This window comes from Apodemus sylvaticus, chromosome 6 (assembly GCF_947179515.1).
Source record: "Apodemus sylvaticus chromosome 6, mApoSyl1.1, whole genome shotgun sequence".
NCBI lineage: Eukaryota > Metazoa > Chordata > Mammalia > Rodentia > Muridae > Apodemus > Apodemus sylvaticus.
In genome coordinates this window covers 23,687,826-23,707,825 of record NC_067477.1, presented here as the reverse complement: position 1 = coordinate 23,707,825, position 20,000 = coordinate 23,687,826, and the positions used below count along the sequence as shown (strand labels likewise).

General features: G+C 37.7%; 1 protein-coding gene across 1 annotated transcript in view; it reads right to left on the bottom strand.

Annotated features, from left to right (window-relative positions):
* Nucleotides 1-20,000, bottom strand: part of Eml5 (EMAP like 5) — a 122,138-nt gene that overhangs the window by 57,526 nt on the left and 44,612 nt on the right. The window contains exons 15-21 of the mRNA XM_052185272.1: nt 17,990-18,095; nt 15,000-15,093; nt 13,763-13,863; nt 7,694-7,896; nt 6,511-6,622; nt 5,399-5,526; nt 540-681 (exon numbers count right to left, since the gene is read on the bottom strand). Coding sequence (XP_052041232.1) covers nt 540-681; nt 5,399-5,526; nt 6,511-6,622; nt 7,694-7,896; nt 13,763-13,863; nt 15,000-15,093; nt 17,990-18,095 — 886 coding nt within the window. The remainder of the gene's footprint in view (nt 1-539; nt 682-5,398; nt 5,527-6,510; nt 6,623-7,693; nt 7,897-13,762; nt 13,864-14,999; nt 15,094-17,989; nt 18,096-20,000) is intronic.

The following is a 20,000-nucleotide window of genomic DNA, read 5'->3' as shown; positions in this document are numbered from 1 at the left end:
AAATACAGAACTCACAAGTTTTGCATGTAACCTAATACAAAGATGTACTCCCAGTGGGAGCCATTAGCACTGACAGAGAGTTTTTCTAATACTAACACAAAATAAAAGGCCACATACTCAGGAAGCATAAAGCAGATGAATCCAAGTAAACCCAGACACATGTTCAAAACTGGTAAACTACAGAGCTGTAAGAATAAGCAGAAGAGAATAACACCAACTCTATACTAAGAGCTCCAGAAACAATTCTAAGAATTCAAAACTGAACCAACTATCAAAATAAGTTTGCGCTATTAGACAAATGAGGGCAATACTCCATTCAAATTGGCATTACACTGTTAAAAGATAAGTTAAGCAATAGAAATGAAACAATAAATTCACCCTGCATTGAATCTCTCCCATGATCCTACCCTTGGAATGTCACAGGTTCAGCCCAAGGAAGATGAGGGAAGTTCCAATAATGCTTTGCAAGAGACATTTTATGGCTATTTGTGAACATCAGAAGACTGACGGCTTAATCTTTAAGTCTGAGAGCCTCTTACCCTTCTTCAGTTTCCGGACTGCCAACATACAATGACTAGGAGAGAGATCCCATATTCTTAAGGTCTTATCATCACTTACAGTAGCACAGATGGGCAGATAAGGATGTGTGGCCAAACCCCACACCTCTCCTTCCATGTGTCCCTATAAAGAAAACACAGTTAATCTCAGCGTAATCTGAAAATGCATGAATCAGAGGAGGAGCTCCGCAGACCCACTCACCAGGGAAATGGAAAAAGATCTCTAAGTTCAGTAAAGTCATGACAAGGTTTTAAGGAGACAGAAGAAATGAAAGAAAGTTTACTAAGGATAATCTAGTGGACTTTGGTAAAATAGCGATGGCATGTGTACTGGAACCTACGCCCTCTTCCCTGGTCACAACTTCACAACTCATCTACTTGGAAACCAAACAGAGTCCTGCACCCAAGAGCACCTGCTTTATCCCCAGCTCCTGGCTGGAGGGCCAGGATACCATCCTCCCACTGCGCATTGGAGAGTAAATCCTTGTTGTGCACAGCAGGCAAGGGGAGGCTCCATTTCCTCAAGTCTCTACTGCAGATGTCAGATCTACCTTGAGGGAAATGCCACCAAGAATACTGAAGCCCTGTTGTAACTCAAGGAGACCTGAGATCACTTCCACCATATGCATTTACCCCCTAAAGTCTATCACACCCAGAAGCACCCTGTCCTTGCACTTGACTCCAGAGACCAGACTTTGCCTCTGGGCAAACTGTGGTCTATATTTTCTATTATCATATGATCAGAGTTTACCAAACTCTTCCCAACATAACAGCCTTCACTGGCCTCAAGAGTACATGTAAAGATTACTGTTTTCTGCATTCTGCTATAAAACCAGTTTCTTTAACAGTAGGAGCTTTCTTTCTTCTCAAACCATGAGGCACTACTTCCCAAGTCATTTTACGAATATCACAGCCAGATAAGAAAAATACAAAGCAACAACCCTAACCAGGAGCACTAACATTATTAATTAACAGAATTCAGCACATGTAAAGACAACCATAAAAATCAAACAGCATGATCATCCCAAAAAAACAAACAAAAAAGCATACAATAAATCCCTCCTGGCCCATGACTAAACCACTTAATAAACTAGGAATTAAATCATGATTCTCCATATTAGTAAAGATCATTTGTGAAAAACCTATACTTTCATTATGAAAAATCTCATGCCTATACTATTACTCAGGAAGCTGAGGCAGGAAGATAGCAGCAAATTCAAGGTAAGCCTAATATGCATCCAGGCAAGCCAGGATAACCAACAAAACCATGTCTTAAAATAAGAAAAGATGGAAAGGAGAGAAGGAGAATGGAAGAGAAGAGAGGAAGGGAGGAAGGAAAAGAAGGAGGGAGGGAGGATCCTACACTTAATGATACCTTCCTTAGATAGGGAACTAAACCAGGAACATCTGCTCTCACTGCTTATTTTCAATGTTACACTACAAGTTTCAGCCAGAGCAACTATCTAAGTAAAAGAAGTAATGGCTATCCAGAATTGACATGAGAAAGTGAATAAATTATTTGTAGATGAAATGATCTTGTATATAAAAAATGGTAAAGAATCTACTGCAAAACTTTTAGAAGTAATACATGAAATTAGCAAGTTTATAGGTCCTTGTTTCCATTACAGGATGAATACAAAATCAACTGTACTATATATTAGCAAAGAATAATCTGAAAATAAAATTGAAAAAATATTGTTTAAGATAATATTAAAAAATAGGGACAAGCTTAACAAAATAAGACTATACAGTGAAAACCACAAAGTCTTGCTCCCAATAAGTTAGAGATCACAATGACTAAATAACTATCTCATGCCCATGAGAACTGGACACCATTAGGTCAGACTGAGTCACAAACAGCACTGCTACAAACACTGGTGTCTTCTGATGTCCTGTTAGGGATTACACGCTCCCACACTTTTCAGTTAGAGTAAGTTTATGTTTTGTATATTTCTATTCTGAAGAGGCTCTCAACATTTTCTTCCTTATTCTTACTTTATCTTCTAGGTGCTTTTGTAAAAGCCAGAATTTTGTGCAAAATGTCCTATCAAAGAATGAATTATAATTATAAAAAAATTTACATTTTATCTAGATCTTTTCTATCTTTATTAAAATTTCATTTCTTCCTTCTTTCCTTCTCTTCCTTCCCTTTCTTTCTTCCTTCCTACTTTTTTCTTTCTTTCTTTCTTTCTTTCTTTCTTTCTTTCTTTCTTTCTTTCTTTCTTTCTTTCTTTCTAGGTATTTTCTTTATTTATATTTCAAAATTTTATATTTCATTTTATATTTAAAATTTTCTTAGTGTAGGTTTTACATCTTTTAACCTTAAAATTCCTGGTTGCTGGAATAACCAGTGGGAAGGATCAGACAGTAAAGAGCATGTCTTCAAACCTGACATTCTGACTCTGATTTCCAATAATCCACGGCAGAAGAAGAAAACCACCTCTCCCAACTTGTCCTCTGATTTCCACACATGCTGTAGCATGTGCACTGCTCCCCCCAATCCATGAATACATGGAAAAATAATAAAAAATAAAAATAGCGGTTATTGTATAGTTTTATTTTGAGTAGTATTATATGTACTATTTTATTCGTATTGCTACTAGAAAAAAATACCATTGGTTTATTTGTTTGCTTCTTTCTTTCTTTTTAGGTATTTTCTTTATTTATATTTCAAATGTTATCCCGTTTCCTGGTATTCCTCCCTCCTGAAAGCCCCCCTCCAATCCTCCCTCCCCCTGCTCACCAACCTACCCACTCCCACTTCCTTGTCCTGGCATTCTATTGGTTTCTATATGCTAATTTTTAAACTCATCACATTATAGAGGCTCTATCAGTTTTAATCATTTTTCAATTTATTATCTCAGTATTCATGGTATATAGTTATGTCTGAAATTACTACTGTTTTTCTATTTATTTGAAGCAATTAAACCTTTACTTGATTTCTTTCACAAGATTCACTAAGCTTTCCCATACATGTTTAGACAATAATAGCCAAGGCAGGTTATTGCGTATCTTAAAGACAACAAGCTAAAAAGACATTTCTCACCATATAATAAATATAACACACTAGGATAGGTATGACTCAATGGTCAGTATGTATTCAGCATGCATGAGGCCCTGGCCTAAATGCCTAGCATCATTTTTTAAAAAGTTATATTAAGAACAGTTTTAATTAGGAGTTCATTAGTACAGCACCCATACTAGGTTACTGTGTAAACAACCTGAAAGCCAACATCAATACTAAGATGAAGCTAGATATTTTACCAAACAGAAGTCCCCAGTGGTCTCTAATCAAAGATCTGACAGTCGCAAACTGCCAATAATGTCAAGATAAGGTTTAAGAATTTGAACCACACAGATCTTTGTCTTCTACACCTAGCTGTCAAGAGCTTGGTGCCTATGCTGAGACACAAATACTTTAGTGCTCAAATAAAGTCTATTCCATTTATTTTATTTAAAATGTCCCCTCTCTTCTTTTTTTCTTTTCTTTCTTTTTCTTTTTTTTTTTTGTTTTGATTTTTTTGTTTTTTTGTTTTTTTTTTTCGAGACAGGATTTCTCTGTATAACCCTGGCTGTCCTGGAACTCACTCTGTAGACCAAGCTGGCTTCGAACTCAGAAATCCACCTGCCCCTGCCTCCCAAGTGCTGGGATTAAAGGCATGTGCCACCACCGCCTGGCTAAAATGATGTCCCCTCTTTTAAGATAGTATATTTATTCATTTATTCTTTGAGGGTGCCATATATAGTCATAATGTATTTTGATCATATCCCTCTCCAACTGTTCTCAGATCCCCACTCCACTGAAATTTTTTATCTTAATAGAGATTATTTGTGATTTCTAGATCTTTTCTTATGACATTTTAAAAAAAGTAACTCCTCTGTATTCATGTCTAAAATAGTATTTGTAGTAACACTGCCTGGGATCTCATAGATGTGTAGATTACCTTGTCTAGCCAGATGTGTAGTGTATGCATAACCTAAGAGGAAGATCATGAGTGCAGGGCCAGTTATACACACACACACACACACACACCAGAAACCCCACAATGACTTTATTATTTATTTTTTATTTTAAAGGCATATTCTGTGGGTGAAATTAACAAGCTATCACTAATGTGTTTTGCCTCTTACATAATCTCACTGACAGGGTATTGACAATAAAGCATGGATAGTGCTCTATCTGTGTGTGCCCTTTGGTATCCTAACATGAATGAAGCAGATAATTAAAGACACATGAATGTACTAAGAAAGGAGGCAGAAGTGCAAGCAGGGGCAAGGAGAGCTTCATAAATTTGAGGCCAGCCTGATCTACATAGCAAATGCCAGATAGCAGTGAGACTCTGTCTTAAAGTTTATTTCTGAATTTTTATTAGCTTCTTTTTACTGATGTTTTCAGCAATACAATTTTAGTCTATATTCATACTTTTTCATCCTTTTAGTCTATATTCATAAATTTAATCTATAATCATACCTTTTTCACTTCTACAAGCTATCAACTTAATGCTTACTTAACCAAAGAGTTTCAATAACCAATGACTTATGTTTAGCAAATAGGCTCCAAAAACATGAAATGAGTGCCTCATTATAACTAGCTTTGTCCCATTGATTTCATAATTATAGAATTTTACTTCAGTATTGGCACTTATTCTACATGTGAACACGTGTTATTCATTTACTGGTTTTGTCTAGTCTACGGGCTAATTGTCTCAGTGCATATTAACATTGAGACATATCCCCTCACTCATCTTACACTGATTTACCTGTGTCAGCTTTGCTTCTCCTGTTCTGAAAGAAAACGTGGACTGTAAAGGAAGAAAAGCACACATTAACATTTCAGGTACCTGGACTAGAAGAGTGATTGGGCCACTTTTATCCACTTCTAATATCTCACCATTCTTTGTGCCAACTAAAATATGACCATGTCCTAATGAAATGGCACGTATAGATGGGTTATCTTCCAAGAGCAGACCTGAAATGTCAAATGGGAAAGTTCTTAAAGGTATGAAGTTAATTAAGATAATTCATGAATATGTATTTTTCTACTTATAGTATTTGATGGTAAAAAAATCACATTATAAAGTTCTATCTATATTTTAGAAATTCCAGTGATGTACTGCATTTCCTTCAACCATTCAATTTGTTAATCTTAGAGTATAACATGTAATTCTGTTCTACCCAGATCCCACACTGCCATTTCAATACCTACCTCTCTGCTTCATACATTAGCAAGTCTTCATCTTCTTCCTTAGGCTATGTATAACATCCAGACCAGAAATCCTAACTTAGCATAAGCTAGATCCCTCTGTCCAGTGTGCCCCAGGCAGGCCTCAGTATCCTATCAGTAAGTATGGCAGGCCTAGCTCTTGCAACAGTTCTTGTATGAGGTTATAAGGAAGGGAGAATTTAAGAAAGGAATTCAACTTCTGAAGGGGGAAGTGAGGATGAGGTCATGTAGAATAAAGTGTTTCAGATTTGAAATGTGAGCATGGTTCTGTCATTGGAGGGAAGTACAGACTATAGACAAAGTTAAAGCTTGCAGAAAAGGCCTTGAGGTCAGAGGGAATATGGCACAGTCACTGAAAGGAAGAAATGCACGGAAAGAAAAGACAAGAAAGACCCATGAGGCTAGAGTAGAGGCCAGCACAGCTCCCTCCTTGCACAGTGGGTTCAGGGACTGACATCAGATTGTCAGGCTTGTTCAGTAAGCACAAATTCTGCCTGACAACAATTTCCTAGATGCTGATAAGTATAAGAGTTAAGAGTGTCATGGTCAGTTAGTACTTCATCAAATACACCAGAGAAAGAAGGATGATGACTCTGGTATCATGATTTCTATTTAATTCTGATGGTTATCAAGAAGGCAAAATATATTTCTTCTGTTCCATCTCAGTGATCAAGCATACTGATGAATAATTAAGTCTTTTCTTGAACAACAGACAAAATATGAAACCACCTTTAGATCCTGGGGCTAAATCAGCTCTTTTTATAGCATAGGTCTTGAGACATCTTTCAAAGGAATCATCCCAAAGGGCTACCACGCCATCTTTTCCTCCAGTTACAAATCCCTATGAAAACAAAGGGATCCAGTTAGTCAAGACCAAAATACATCCAAACCAACTAGCTGCTTTATATTGAAAACTATAGAGAAAAGAGTGTAGCCAAAAGTCTTCTGACTAACAGGGATTCAGTACAAGGAATTAAGTTTAACAGTATGAGCCTTTATTATAGTTTCCAAACATCAACACAGAATCTATAACAGTATCCATAGTGATGCTAGGATACCAGAAGACCGGTTTCTGTAGTGGGTGGTGAGTGACACATGCCACTATCACACTTTCGGCAATCACAAACACCCTTCTAAAGCCTCCTACTTTACCTTGGAAAGAAGGAATGGCAATGGCACTGAATAGGATGTAATTATATAGACAGCACTTAGCATAATGTTGACACACAGCAGGGCTTAATAGAATAAGCGTTTAGTTTCCTTTCCTTCATAATAATTTGTGTGTGTGACTGAGAGAGAGAAAGAGAGGGATGTGTGAGGGAGGGGGAGGGGAGAAGAGGAGGGAAGGAAGGGGAAGGAGAGAGCGGGAGGGGAGAGGGAGAGGAAGAGGGAGTGTAAGTGTGTGTGTGTGTGTGTGTGTGTGTGTGTTTCTGTAAGGTCAGAGGACAGCTCTCCTTTCACTGTGTGTTCCAGGGACTGAACTCAGGTTGCCAGGCCTGTGCAGCCAGTATTATACATGCTGAGCCATCTCACCAGCCTTTCCTTTCCCAGTTCTCTTTCTTTTCCTTTCCTTTCCTTTCTTCCTTCCTTCCTTCCTTCCTTCCTCTTTTTCTTTGTCTTTTACTTTTAGACAGGGTCTTGTGTAGTTGAGGCTGGCTTTGAGCTAGTTGTGCAACCAAGTATGACCTTGAACTTATGATCCTCCACCCTTCACCTTTTGAGTGCTGGGCTACAGGGAAGTGCCACTATGCCATTTAAAGTGTTTTTAAGCAGCATACCTAGTTCATATCATATTTAGGGATTTAGAAAGAAAGACTAAAAGAGACCATGGTTGGGGAGCCCAGCTAAGTAGAAAGCAGTGCTCCTTTCATGATAGCTGTATTTTTTAATAAAATGTCATTAGGTTACTTACTTTCTCCAATGCATGCATACTGAACACAGGCCCATCATGGGCTTTAACTGTTTTTACAAGAAAGACATCTCTCCAGATGCACACATCTCCCGTGGATGTTCCGGAAAAAGCCATCTCTTCAGTCCATCCATACACTGCACACATCATTGTGTCATTTTTCCCCAGAGTGCCTACGTAGCCTTTTCTTCCAATTAATCCTCCCCCTGGGTTATAAAAAAAATGTGAAAGTACTGCTTTCAAAATGTCTACAGTTACAAAGAACAGTTTCATTCCTACTGATGTTTGACAGAAAGACATGTAAGTATAGAGAATTAAAAAGAAAATTACAAATCTATCAATCAATTTGAGGGAATACTTTATATCGTGAATCTCAGGCTATATCTTTTTTGATAAATAACATAAAAACTAAGTTTTAGTAACTTGTTAGAATTTTTAATAATACTTTTCAAAGATTTTTATGGCTTATTTAAAGAAAGCTTTTAAAAGACTAATACAGGCCCACACCAACAACCTGCATGCCTCTCCAGAGGTCCACAGAAATCAAAGACACAGGTGAGAATCTCACCCAAATACCTACGCCAGCTGACAGAACTACAGGGCCCAGCTGATGCAGGACCCACCTCCACCACTGCCACCCTATCATCCCCAGCTCCACCCTTCTTCCAGCCAGATACCTGGCCACACGCCACAGCCTGCTTGCCTTCTAGGAGGTCACCAAAGACACATAGCCCAGCTGACAGAGGGCCTACCTGCCCAGCTCCACCTTCCTACTTGTATGCTTCTCCACCCAGGCAAGATCAGCAGGCCTGATACCCTCACACCCCACAGCCTGTCTGCCTCCCAGGAGGCCCAAAATAACCAGGGGTACAACCTACCTGCCTCCCAGGAAGTCCACAGTAATCAAGGACACAGGAAGTCTGCTCTAACCAGAGACACAAGAGGCCCACCCTAACCTTGCAATGCCTGCCTCCAAGGAGGCCAGCTAACACCAGAGATAACCAGATGGACAAAGCCAGCACAAGATCATAATCAACAGAATTCAATGCAATCGGGTACCACCAGAACCAGTTCTCCCACCACAACTAGCCCTGGATACCCCAACAAGTCTAAAAAGCAAGATAATGACTTAAAATTCCATCACATGATGATGATGATAGAGACCTTTAAGGACGATATAAAGAATAACCTTAAAGAAATACAGGAAAACATAGATAAACAGGTAGAAGCCCTTTAAAGGGAAACAAATAAATCTCTTAAAGAAATACAGGAAAATACAATCAAGCAGATGATGGAATTACACAGTCCAAGAACAAAAAATGGAAATAGAAACAATAAATAAAACACAAAGGGAGACAACCCTGGAGATGGACAACTTAGGAAAGAGATCAGCAGCTACAGATGCAAGTGTCACCAACAGAATACAAGAGACAGAAGAGAGAATATCAGGCCTAGAAGATGCCATAGAAAATATGGACACATTGGTCAAAGAAAATACAAACTGTAAAAAGCTCCTAACCCAAAATATCCAGGAAATTCAACACACAATGAAAAGATCAGATCGAAGAATAATAGGAATAGAAGAGGTTGAAGAATCCTAGCTCAAAGGACTAGAAAACATCTTCAACAAAACCACAGGAAAAAAACATTTTTTCTAATCTAAAGAAAGAGATGGGGCTGGAGAGATGGCTCAGCGGTTAAGAGCACTGACTGCTCTTCCAGAGGTCCAGAGTTCAAATCCCAGCAACTGCATGGTGGCTCACAACCATCTGAAATGAGTTTGGATGCCCTCTTTTAGTGGGTCTGAGGATAGCTACAGTGTACTTAACATATAATAAATAAGTTAAATGAGTTTAAAAAGAAACAAACAAAGAAGAAAGAAAGGAAAGAAAAGAAAAGAAAAGAAAAGAAAAGAAAAGAAAAAAGAAAGAGATGGCGGGCAAGAAGCCTACAGAACATCAAATAGATTGGACTATAAAAGAAAATCCTTCTACCACATAATAGCAAATACTAAATATGCAGAACAAAAAAATATTAAAAGCTGCAAAGGGAACCAGCCAAGTAAAATGTAAAGGAAGACCCATTAGAATTATATCTGATTTCTTAACAGAAACCCTAAGGGCCAGAAGATCCTGGACAGATGTCATCTAAGAGAATACAAATGCCAGCCCTGGATACTAAATTCAGCAAAACTCTCAATCACCATAGATGGAGAAATGAAGATATTTCATGAAAAAACCAAATTTAAACAATATCTTCCTACTAATCCAGCCCCACAGAGGATACTAGAACAAAATCTCCAATACGAGGGTAACTACATCCAAGAAAACACAAGAAATTAAACATTTCACAATAAAACAAAAAGAAGAGAATCACACACACATAATACCAACTCTAGCAACAAAAATAAAAGGAACTAACAATCATCTGTCTTTAATATCTCTCAACAACAATGAATTCAACTCCCCAATAAAAAGACACAGGATAACAGACTGGATACATAAATAGGACCCAGCATTTTGCTGCATACAAGAAACACACCTCAGTGACAGAGACAGACAATATCTCAGAGTAAAAGGATGGAAAAAAATTCCAAGCAAATGGTTCTGAAAAACAAGCTGGAGTTGCCACTCTAATATCCAATAAAATTAACTTTCAACCAAAAGTTATCAAATGAGATGGGGAAGAACACTTTATATTCATCAAAAGAAAATTCCACCAATTCTGAACATCTATGCCCCAAATGTAAGGGCACCCACAACTGTAAAAAAAATGTTACTAAAGCTCAAAGCACACACTGCACCTCACACAATAATAGTGGGAGACTTCAACATTTGACTCTCACCAATGAGCAGGTCATTGAAACAGAAACTCAACAGAGACACAGTGAAACTAATAGAGGTTATGAACCGAATGGATTTAACAGATATCTACAGAACATTTCATCCCAAAACAAGAGAATACACCTTCTTCTCAGCACCTCAGAGAAACTTCTCCCAAACTAACCATATAATCGGACAAAAACCAAGCCTCAACAGACACAAGAAGATTGAAATAATCTCATGCATTCTATTGGGTAACCACAGACTAAGGCTAGATTTCAGTAACGACAAAAACAGAAAGCAACATACTCATGGAAATTAAAAAACTTTGTGCTCAATTATAACTTGGTCAAGGAAGAAATAAAGAAATCAGGGACTTTATAGAATTCAATGAAAAGGAATACACATCAATATCCAAACTTATGGGACACAATGAAAGCAGTGTTAAGAGAAAAACTGATAGCACTAAGTGCCTTCATAAAGAAATTGGAGAAATCCTATTTGTACTGGCTGGTTTTGTGTGTTAACTTGACACAGGCTGGAGTTATCATAGAGAAAGGAGTTTCAGTTGGGGAAGTGCCTCCATGAGATCTAACTGTGAGGCATTTCTCAATTGATCAAGGGGGAGGGCCCCTTGTGGGTGGTACCACCTTTGGGCTGGTGTTCTTGGGTTCTATAAGAGAGCAGGCTGAGCAAGCCAGGGGAAGCAAGCCAGTAAGGAACATCCCTCCATGGCCTCTGCATCAGCTCCTGCTTCCTGACCTGCTTGAGTTCCAGTCCTGACTTCCTTTAGTGATGAACTGCAACGTGGAAGTGTAAGCTGAATAAACCCTTTCCTCCCCAACTTGCTTCTTGGTCATGATGTTTGTACAGGAATAGAAACCCTGACTGAGACACTATCTAAGCAATTTAACAGTACACATGAAAGCTCTAGAACAGAAAGAATCAAAGGCACCCAAGAGGACTAGATGCAGGAAACAGTCAAACTCTGAGCTGAAATCAACCAGGTAGAAACAAAGACAATTATACAAAGAATCAACAAAACCAAGAGCTAGTTCTTTGAGAAAATCAACAAGATAGACAAACCTTTGGCCAAACTAACTAGAGGACACAGTTTCCAAATTAACAAAATCAGAAATGAAAATAGCGAACAACAGAAACTGAGGAAATTCAAAAAATCATCTTAAACTACTACAAAAGCCTATACTCTACAAAACTTGGAAATCTAGATGAAATGGATGATTTTCTAGACAGATACCACGTACCAAAATTAAATCAAGACCAGGTAAACTATCTAAACAGCCCCATAACCCCTAAAGAAATAGAAATAGTCACCAAAACATCCCAACCAAAAAAAGTCCAGAGCCAGATGGTTTTAGTGCAGAATTCTACAAGACACTCAAAGAAGAGCTACTACCAATCCTCCTCAAACTATTCTAAGAAATAGAAACAGAAAAAAACACTTCCTAAATCATGCTATGAAGTCACAGTTACTCTGATACCTAAACCAAGAGAAGACACAACAAAGAGAATATCAGACCAATTTCCCTTATAAATATTGATGCAGAAATACTCAATAAGGTTGTCTCTTGAATCCAAGAATATATTAAAACCATCATTCACCATGATCAAGTAGGCTTCATCCCAGGGATACAGGAATGGTTCAATATACAAAAACCCATCAATGAAATACACTATATAAACAAACTCAAGGAAAAAGCCACCTGATCATCTCATTAGATTCTGAAAAAGCCTTTCACAAAATACAGCACCCCTTCATGTTAAAAGTCTTAGAGATATCAGAAATTCATGGTATATATATACCTAAACATAATAAAAGCAATATATAGTAAAGCAACAGCCAAAATCAAATTAAATGGAGAGAAACTTGAAGCAATCCCACCAAAATCTGGGACAAGGTTGTTTACCCTACTTATTCAATATAGTACTTGAAATTCTAGTCAGAGCAATTAGAAAACAAAGGAGCTCAAGGGAATACAAATTGGAAAGGAAGAAGAAGTCAAAGTATAACTATTTGCACATGATTTGATATTATATATAAGTGACCCCCAAAATTCCACCAAAGAACTCTTACAGCTGATAAATAACCTTAGCAATGTAGCAGAATATAAAATTAACTCAAATCAGTAGCCTTCCTTTATGAAAATGAACTCTGTGGATCTGATCTTTGAAAATGAGGTAGACTGAAAATATACAACAAACCTTAACATTTATCCACTTATAATTCAGTTTCAAGGCTATTAGATATCTATAAAAACGTAAGGAAAATTGTTACTAAATTGAAATGTGTGTGTTTTCAAGACAGAGTTTTTTCGTGTAATAGCCCTAGCTATCCTGTAGCTTTATAGATCAGCCTGACCTTGAACTCCCAAAAATCTGCCTTCCTTTGCCTCCTGAGTGCTGGGATTAAGGTGGGTGCCATGCCACAACTCAACTGCACATTTTTTTAAAAGTATGTACTTCTCAAGTTCTTTTTCTTTTTTCCTCCTCCTCCTCCTCCTCCTCCTTAATTTTCTCCTTCTTCTTCCTCTTCCTCCTTCTCTTTTTAGTTGACAGGAGTCTGTGACAAGTTTCTGTTTTATTTTTTCTTGCACATACACAAACTCTTGTATGCACCTCATGCATGCAGTGCCCACACGGTCCAGTAGAGGGCACGAGATCCCCACCAGCAAGTGGCCATGTGGCTGCCTGGAATTAAATTTGGGTCCTTGGAAGACAGGAGCTCTCAATCATGAGCTATCTCTCCAGCAGCCTAGTATTTCCTTTCTTTAAATCAATCTCAATCTCTCTCTCTCTCTCTCTCTCTCTCTCTCTAAGACAGGGTTTCTCTATGTAGGCTGTCCTGGAACTCACTCTGTAGACCAGGCTGGCCTCGAACTCAGAAACCCACCTGTCTCTGCCTCCCAAGTGCTGGGATTACAGGCGTGCGCCACCTCGCCCAGCTTCTTTAAATCTCTTATTTCAAACAAATACATAGTGTAGTGTTTCTGCACAGTCCTCTATCCAGTTTCCCTTATGCTAACATCTTAACAACACTATCCCTTTATCAAGACTAAGACACCAACATCATTTACACAGCGCCCTTATTTGAACCTCAGGCCTCATTCAGATTTCAGTTTTTTCTAAAAATTTTCCTTGTCTATCCTAAGATTCAGTCTGGCATACCACACTGTACTTGCCTAAATTGCTTTCTAGAATTTCAAAGGAGTAAACAGAAACATTTCCTTACCTGCTCTACGCCAAAATTTCATGTGTTTAATCCCAGCTGTAATTAGTTTATCAGGCACATAGGGGTTCATTTTCACAACAAAAATCTTATCTTTACTGCCTCTGAAACAAACCAAAATGTTTTAGCTCTACAGATAATCCATCCCAGAACAACTCACATCCTATCTGGAGTCCTCTACCTACTGAATAATTGTTTCCTGCTGGTATCTGACATTTAGGCTGTGATATCATTCATTTTGTACATTTGCCACTATTTAAACATGTTAACTTGCGCAGCAGATTCTCCAGACAGTAGAAACTGTGAAAATAGAACTTCAGTCAGATAGTACCCATGAGTCCTGCTGGTTTGTGAACAGGGAATGCTATGTGTGACAAGAAGGAGTTTAATGTTTTTGAAATAGTCATTCCTTACAATGTAAAACATCCTTCAATAATCCTTTTATTGCATTTACTTATTTCAGGGGAGAAGCATTCCTGCCACATTCTGTGCATCAGACGTCAAGGACAACCTGCAGTGATCATTTCTCTCCTACCACGTTGTAGGTCCTGGTGACCAAACTAAGGTTACACTTGGTGCCTCTGCCCACTGAACATCTTACCAGACTCTCAAAGTTCCTTTGAAACTATTGTGTCCTTGGAAATCATCTACACTCTATAAAAAGCATTCATATTTTTAAGTACTTTAACATCTCAATTTGAGGAAAGAACAAACTTAAAATATAGTCTCTGGCACTGTTAACTACTTCCCCTTCAAAGCAGTTAATATTTTATTATAAATGAATCATGCTCATTTTAGAAAACATAGAAATAAAGAAAATATTAGAAAAATATATATACATAAAGCACACACATATTTGTGTATTTTTTTCAATTACATGTGTGAGCATTTAACCATGCTTCCCAGTTGGTATATAACAGCTTTTAATGGAAGTCATTTTTTGAAAATGGAAGATTGAAATAGTAATTTCCAATGTCCTATTATAGGCAAATTAAAAAACAGGTTCACAAGGGCTAAACCTACAAAGAAATAATAAAATAATGTATCTTTAGTTTGGTTATATTTATTTAACCAATCTTAGTTTGATTATATTTATTTAATGGTAACTACAAAAAAAAACCAACAAAAAACAAAAACAAAAAAAAAAACCAAAAAAACCCTCATATACTAACTTGACTTCAAAACAGTGAAGAACATGGTAACATTAGTGTTTTGCCAACATGGTCAGTGTACTCCCTACCTTGCCACTGAAAGTTTCTCCCCTTTCTTCCAGTCCCACAACACAATGGTGTGGCTGTCATCTATTCCAACTGAAGCCAGGCGTTTCCCATCAGCTGTGACAACCAAAAAGATGAGATTCTGATTTAATTTCATTAAGTCAAAATCATCTAGTGTTTTTTCTAGAGCCACATGCTCTCGTTTGAATAGAACATTCACCCCAAGTCTCTTTTTGCATGCTGAATGCTAGGCCCCCAGTGTGATGTAGACTGGTAGATTAGTTAAGAGATGGACCTGGTGTGAGGGGATTAATGTGTTGGATGCTCTGCCCTATGAGTGGTATAATGCTGGAGGGGGTGGGGTTGTCCCTAAAGCTAGCCTGATTGTGGAATCCATTGTCCAACGGGGCTGCCTTGTCTGGATGTAGTAGGAAAGGATGCACCTAATCCTGCAGAGACTTGATGTACCAGGGTGGAGGATATCTAGGGGGGAGCACCACCTTCTCAGAGCAAAAGGGGTAGGGGGATGGAAGGAGGGACTCTGGGGGGGTGGTGCTGGGAATGGGAAGCATTTTGGATATTAATAAATAATTAAAATAAAGTTATGTGCTTTCTTGGGAAGAGTTAGCTCTATTTTAATGGCTGTTATAATAAAAACAAGTTAGACCCTTAAACATTTCTGGCTCCCTGTCTCACCATGGTCTCTCTTCCATCTGCACTTTCTTCCACCAGGATGCTGTCTGTCACAGTGGACACAGCCAAGGAGAGACTCACCAGAAGCAGAACCAATGGAGCCACTTGACTTGAACATTTAGTTTCCATAACTGTGAGTTAACCAGGTCTCTGTTTTTATTAGTACCCACCTTTTTATTTTATTTTATTTTATTTTTTTGAGACAGGGTTTCTCTGTGTAGCCCTGGCTGTCCTGGAACTCACTCTATAGACCAGGCTGGCCTCAAACTCAGCAATCTGACTGCCTCTGCCTCCCAAGTGCTGGGATTAAAGGCATATGCCACCACTGCATGGCCTATTAATATCCACCTTAAGGATTTATAGCAGCAGAAAATAGGCTATATGCTAGAGCACTATACTGAAAAATTTTAAAAGTAATGATAAATGTTAGACAATATACATCCATCCATGAAAAGAACCAGAATTTAGAAGAGAATGAGGATACTGGTTTAATTTGTGAGTGGGTGTGCGTGTGCATGTGTGTAAGTCAGAGGACACTCTATAAAGTTAGTTCTCTCCATCTACCTTTATATGCGCTCCAAGGACTGAACTCAGGCTGTCAGGCTCACGAAGCAAGTGATTTTATCCACAGAGCCATCTTCCAAGTTGGGCATTACAATGGGTTTCTGAATCATTATCACTTTTTATGAATACTTTATGTATTCAGTAGAATGGAAAGAAGGAAGGAGGGAATGCTAAATGTATAAAATGATGGCTATCCTAAATATGCTATGCGGTATTACTTAATACGCTTGATTTAGGACATTGCACTAGGGCTTGGGGGACAGCTCAAGACAGCGCATGTGTTTGGTCTATGTAAAGTCCTGGCATCCACTGCTGGCACTACACACATAAATCACCCTATACCCCATCAATATAAATAGTAGGTCAATTAAAACAAACCTGAAATCTGTATTAATTACATGAGAAAATCAAGAAAGGAAGGGAAAATGGGTCTATTTCAACTAAATTCACTCTAAGAATGTGACTGTGACATAAAACTCAGTGACTAAAGTCTATCAAAGGAAATGCTGTCACTAACATGGCTGCCTTCAGTAAAGGCCAAGTTTCAGTTGCCACTATTAGCAAACAATAAGCAATGACTATATTAAATATTGAAGCCAGTGACTACTGTGACAGTGACAGAAGTGCGTGTGTCTACAGGTTGTAAGGGTCACAGTGTGAGAGAACCATTTCCACTCTGCCTCACTTTCGCAAACCTCAGCCAGGGGCTCGGTGCTATACTGATGTTTGTATGGTTGACCCTGCAGTCTGCTTTACCTTCCCTTGCTTCCAGACATTAGTACTCTTGAGTATACATGTGTACATATGCTTTCCTCCAAGTCCCATTTATGAATAACTGACTTTGGTTAGGGCAGCAAACCTACTAATTCATGACATACACATCTTCAATAATGACATTTTCTCTCAATCCACAGCAGTTTTTATCTGCAGGTGCTAAACTGACAGCATGAACTGAAATTGTAAGATCCACTAAAACTGCTACTTAATATAGACACCTAAAATCATTCCTTTTTTAAAAAAGACTTATTTTATGCATATGAGTACGTTGTCTTCAGACACACCAGAAGAGGGTATCAGATCCCATTACAGATGGTTGTGAGCCACCATGTGGTTGCTGGGAATTGAACTCAGAGCCTCTGGAAGAGCAGTCAGTGCTCTTAACCACTGAGCCATCTCTCCAGTCCCCTAAAAAGCATTCTTATTTATCCTCACCATTTTCAAACTTTATTTTGAAGCTATAAAAGATCAATATCAAGGTTTACTCAAAGGAAAAGTACATATTACAGGAGCACCTGTGATAGTTTTGGGAGTTTTGCAGAAAACCATTTATATGCTGATATTATCATGGACATTTTATTTTATTGTTTTTAAAAGAATTATTTATTTTATGTCTATGAGTACACTGTAGATATCTTAGACACACCAGTAGATGGCATCAAATCCCATCACAGATGGTTGTGAGTCACCATGTTGTTGCTGGGAATTGAACTCAGGACCTCTGGAAGAGCAGTCAGTGCTCTTGACCACTGAGCCATCTCTCCAGCACCATGGATAGTTTAAAAAGACTTTATGGCTGTAGTCATTACATTATAATTATAAACAAGCCAGAAAACCAAGTTCCATTGCTATGTTTGATTACAATAGTATGCACACTTGGTAAAAACTGTGAAGCCATAGCTGAATGACAAGCTTAGTATCCCTGGTTTACAGATGATACCCCCTCTGTATTCTGATCATCTTACTGAGATAGTCTTACCTGAGAACTCAACAGCACAGATGCCATACTGGTGGTAGCCCTTTAATATAGATAATGGTTTAATGGTTTCTGTGTCCCAAACGTGAATTGAGGGATCTCTACCTACCTGATAAAGATATAATTATAAAAGGCATTATAAACAATTATTTTTATATCTGTTAAAAGGAAATAAAATACTTATATAATCTTTGTCATAGAAATGTATCAAACAAAAAGATAATAAACGTGGGTATTTTCATTAACATTTCTTCAAATTCTAAAAGAGATAGATGAGAGCAGAATGAAGAGATAACCAAGGAAAATGACACAAACTTATTAGCATTTGTTACTTTGCTAACTAAAAATAGTCTGAAGATGTTAATTATGGGGGGTTGAGGTTGTGGCTTTCTGGTACAAGCACATGTTTAGTATATATTATGCAGCCCTATGTTGAATACCCAGGACAAAACAAAAACAAATAATAAAGCCAGGCACAGTGTCTGTAGAAACATTATAGAGCTATATATGATTCCTTCTCCTTCTATAATTCATTGAAAAAGATAATAGGTAATTACTAAGAACCTACTGTTGGCAGAGTTACTGTGATGGGCGCTTTGAGTATTATGACATTTAGATAACTTGTAAACACCATAGAAAAACAGGACATTTCAAATAAGAACATATGGCAACATGAGAATAAAACAGCTTTCAAGACTTCATATAACAGAAAACACATAATAGAGCTGTGAATTCAGAAAGTCTTAGATAAAGAGAAGCAATCAAGATTATTCTAGATTAGAATACCGGTATAATCAAAAATTCAGAAAGGGTCAAAATACTAAGTATGGATATGAGACCAAAGTGGACAACAGCACTCTGATATTAATAACTTTTCACATCATTAATTCACTGTTTTTATTGGTGCATATTATCTAAAATTGTGGGGTCATAACATTTTCACATGTGTGTAATACACTTTTGAACACATTCACTCTACTGGAAGAAACTCCAAACACACCCTCTTTCCCCTTACCCCATCATTTTAACTTGGCCCTCAAATATGTATGTATGGCTTTGCCATAGCAAAAGAGACTATCATGTGGTTTGTGACGCTCACTTACATACAAGTACTCTACAATTCTCAAGTATTGCTCTAGAACAATGTAATAAACTATAAAGGTACATATATCATCATTTATATATAAAGTAGCTCCTGAAAAACAATGGTAGATAACATTTACTATTAGTTTTGAGAGTTTTTAATATAAAGGTATAATAGAAACAGCACTTACCCAGCCAATCTATCTAAACATTACTAGTGATCTTAAGTTTTACCTCTGACAGTTTTACAGCATGACTGCTGCCTAATCATCCAGTTCCCTTCATTTTTATTACTGTTTTGTGACATGTTATTATTTAAATATAACCCTTCAAGAGTCCCCCTTTAAATACCCAGGCTCTTTTTCCTACATTTTTGCCTGAAACAACTTTCTTTCCATTTCAATAATTAAATCCACAAAGGATCCCAAGCCTCTCTAATTAAGTTTTTTATGCATTCAATAACCTACATTTTCTGTTCTGTAATGATCACTTCAAACATCTCATCTGAAGTGATGATGTATGCTAGGGACTAACATTCACTGAGAAATTATTTACCTGACAGATGCTGTCCCACAGCCCTTACAAAGTTTAGCTTATTTAACAACCATCATAATTCCTTAAGCTAGGTACCAACTGTATCCTTATTATAAAGAGGAGGAAACAGAGGCACAGAATTTGACACAGAATAAATAAAGGTACTTGGATTCAAACACCAGGTTCAGCCTGGCTAATAGCATGTAGCACCAAAGAAGCAGGCCTGGGGCATCTCATCTCACATTAGTCTGTGTTCTATCACTGTGACAAAACACCAGAGATAATCAACTTATTTTGACTCATAGTTTTAAAGGTTTCATTCCACGGTTGCTTGTCATATTTCCCTTTGGATATTAAATATTTTCATAGGTTGGGATAAAAGTAAACTAAACAAACA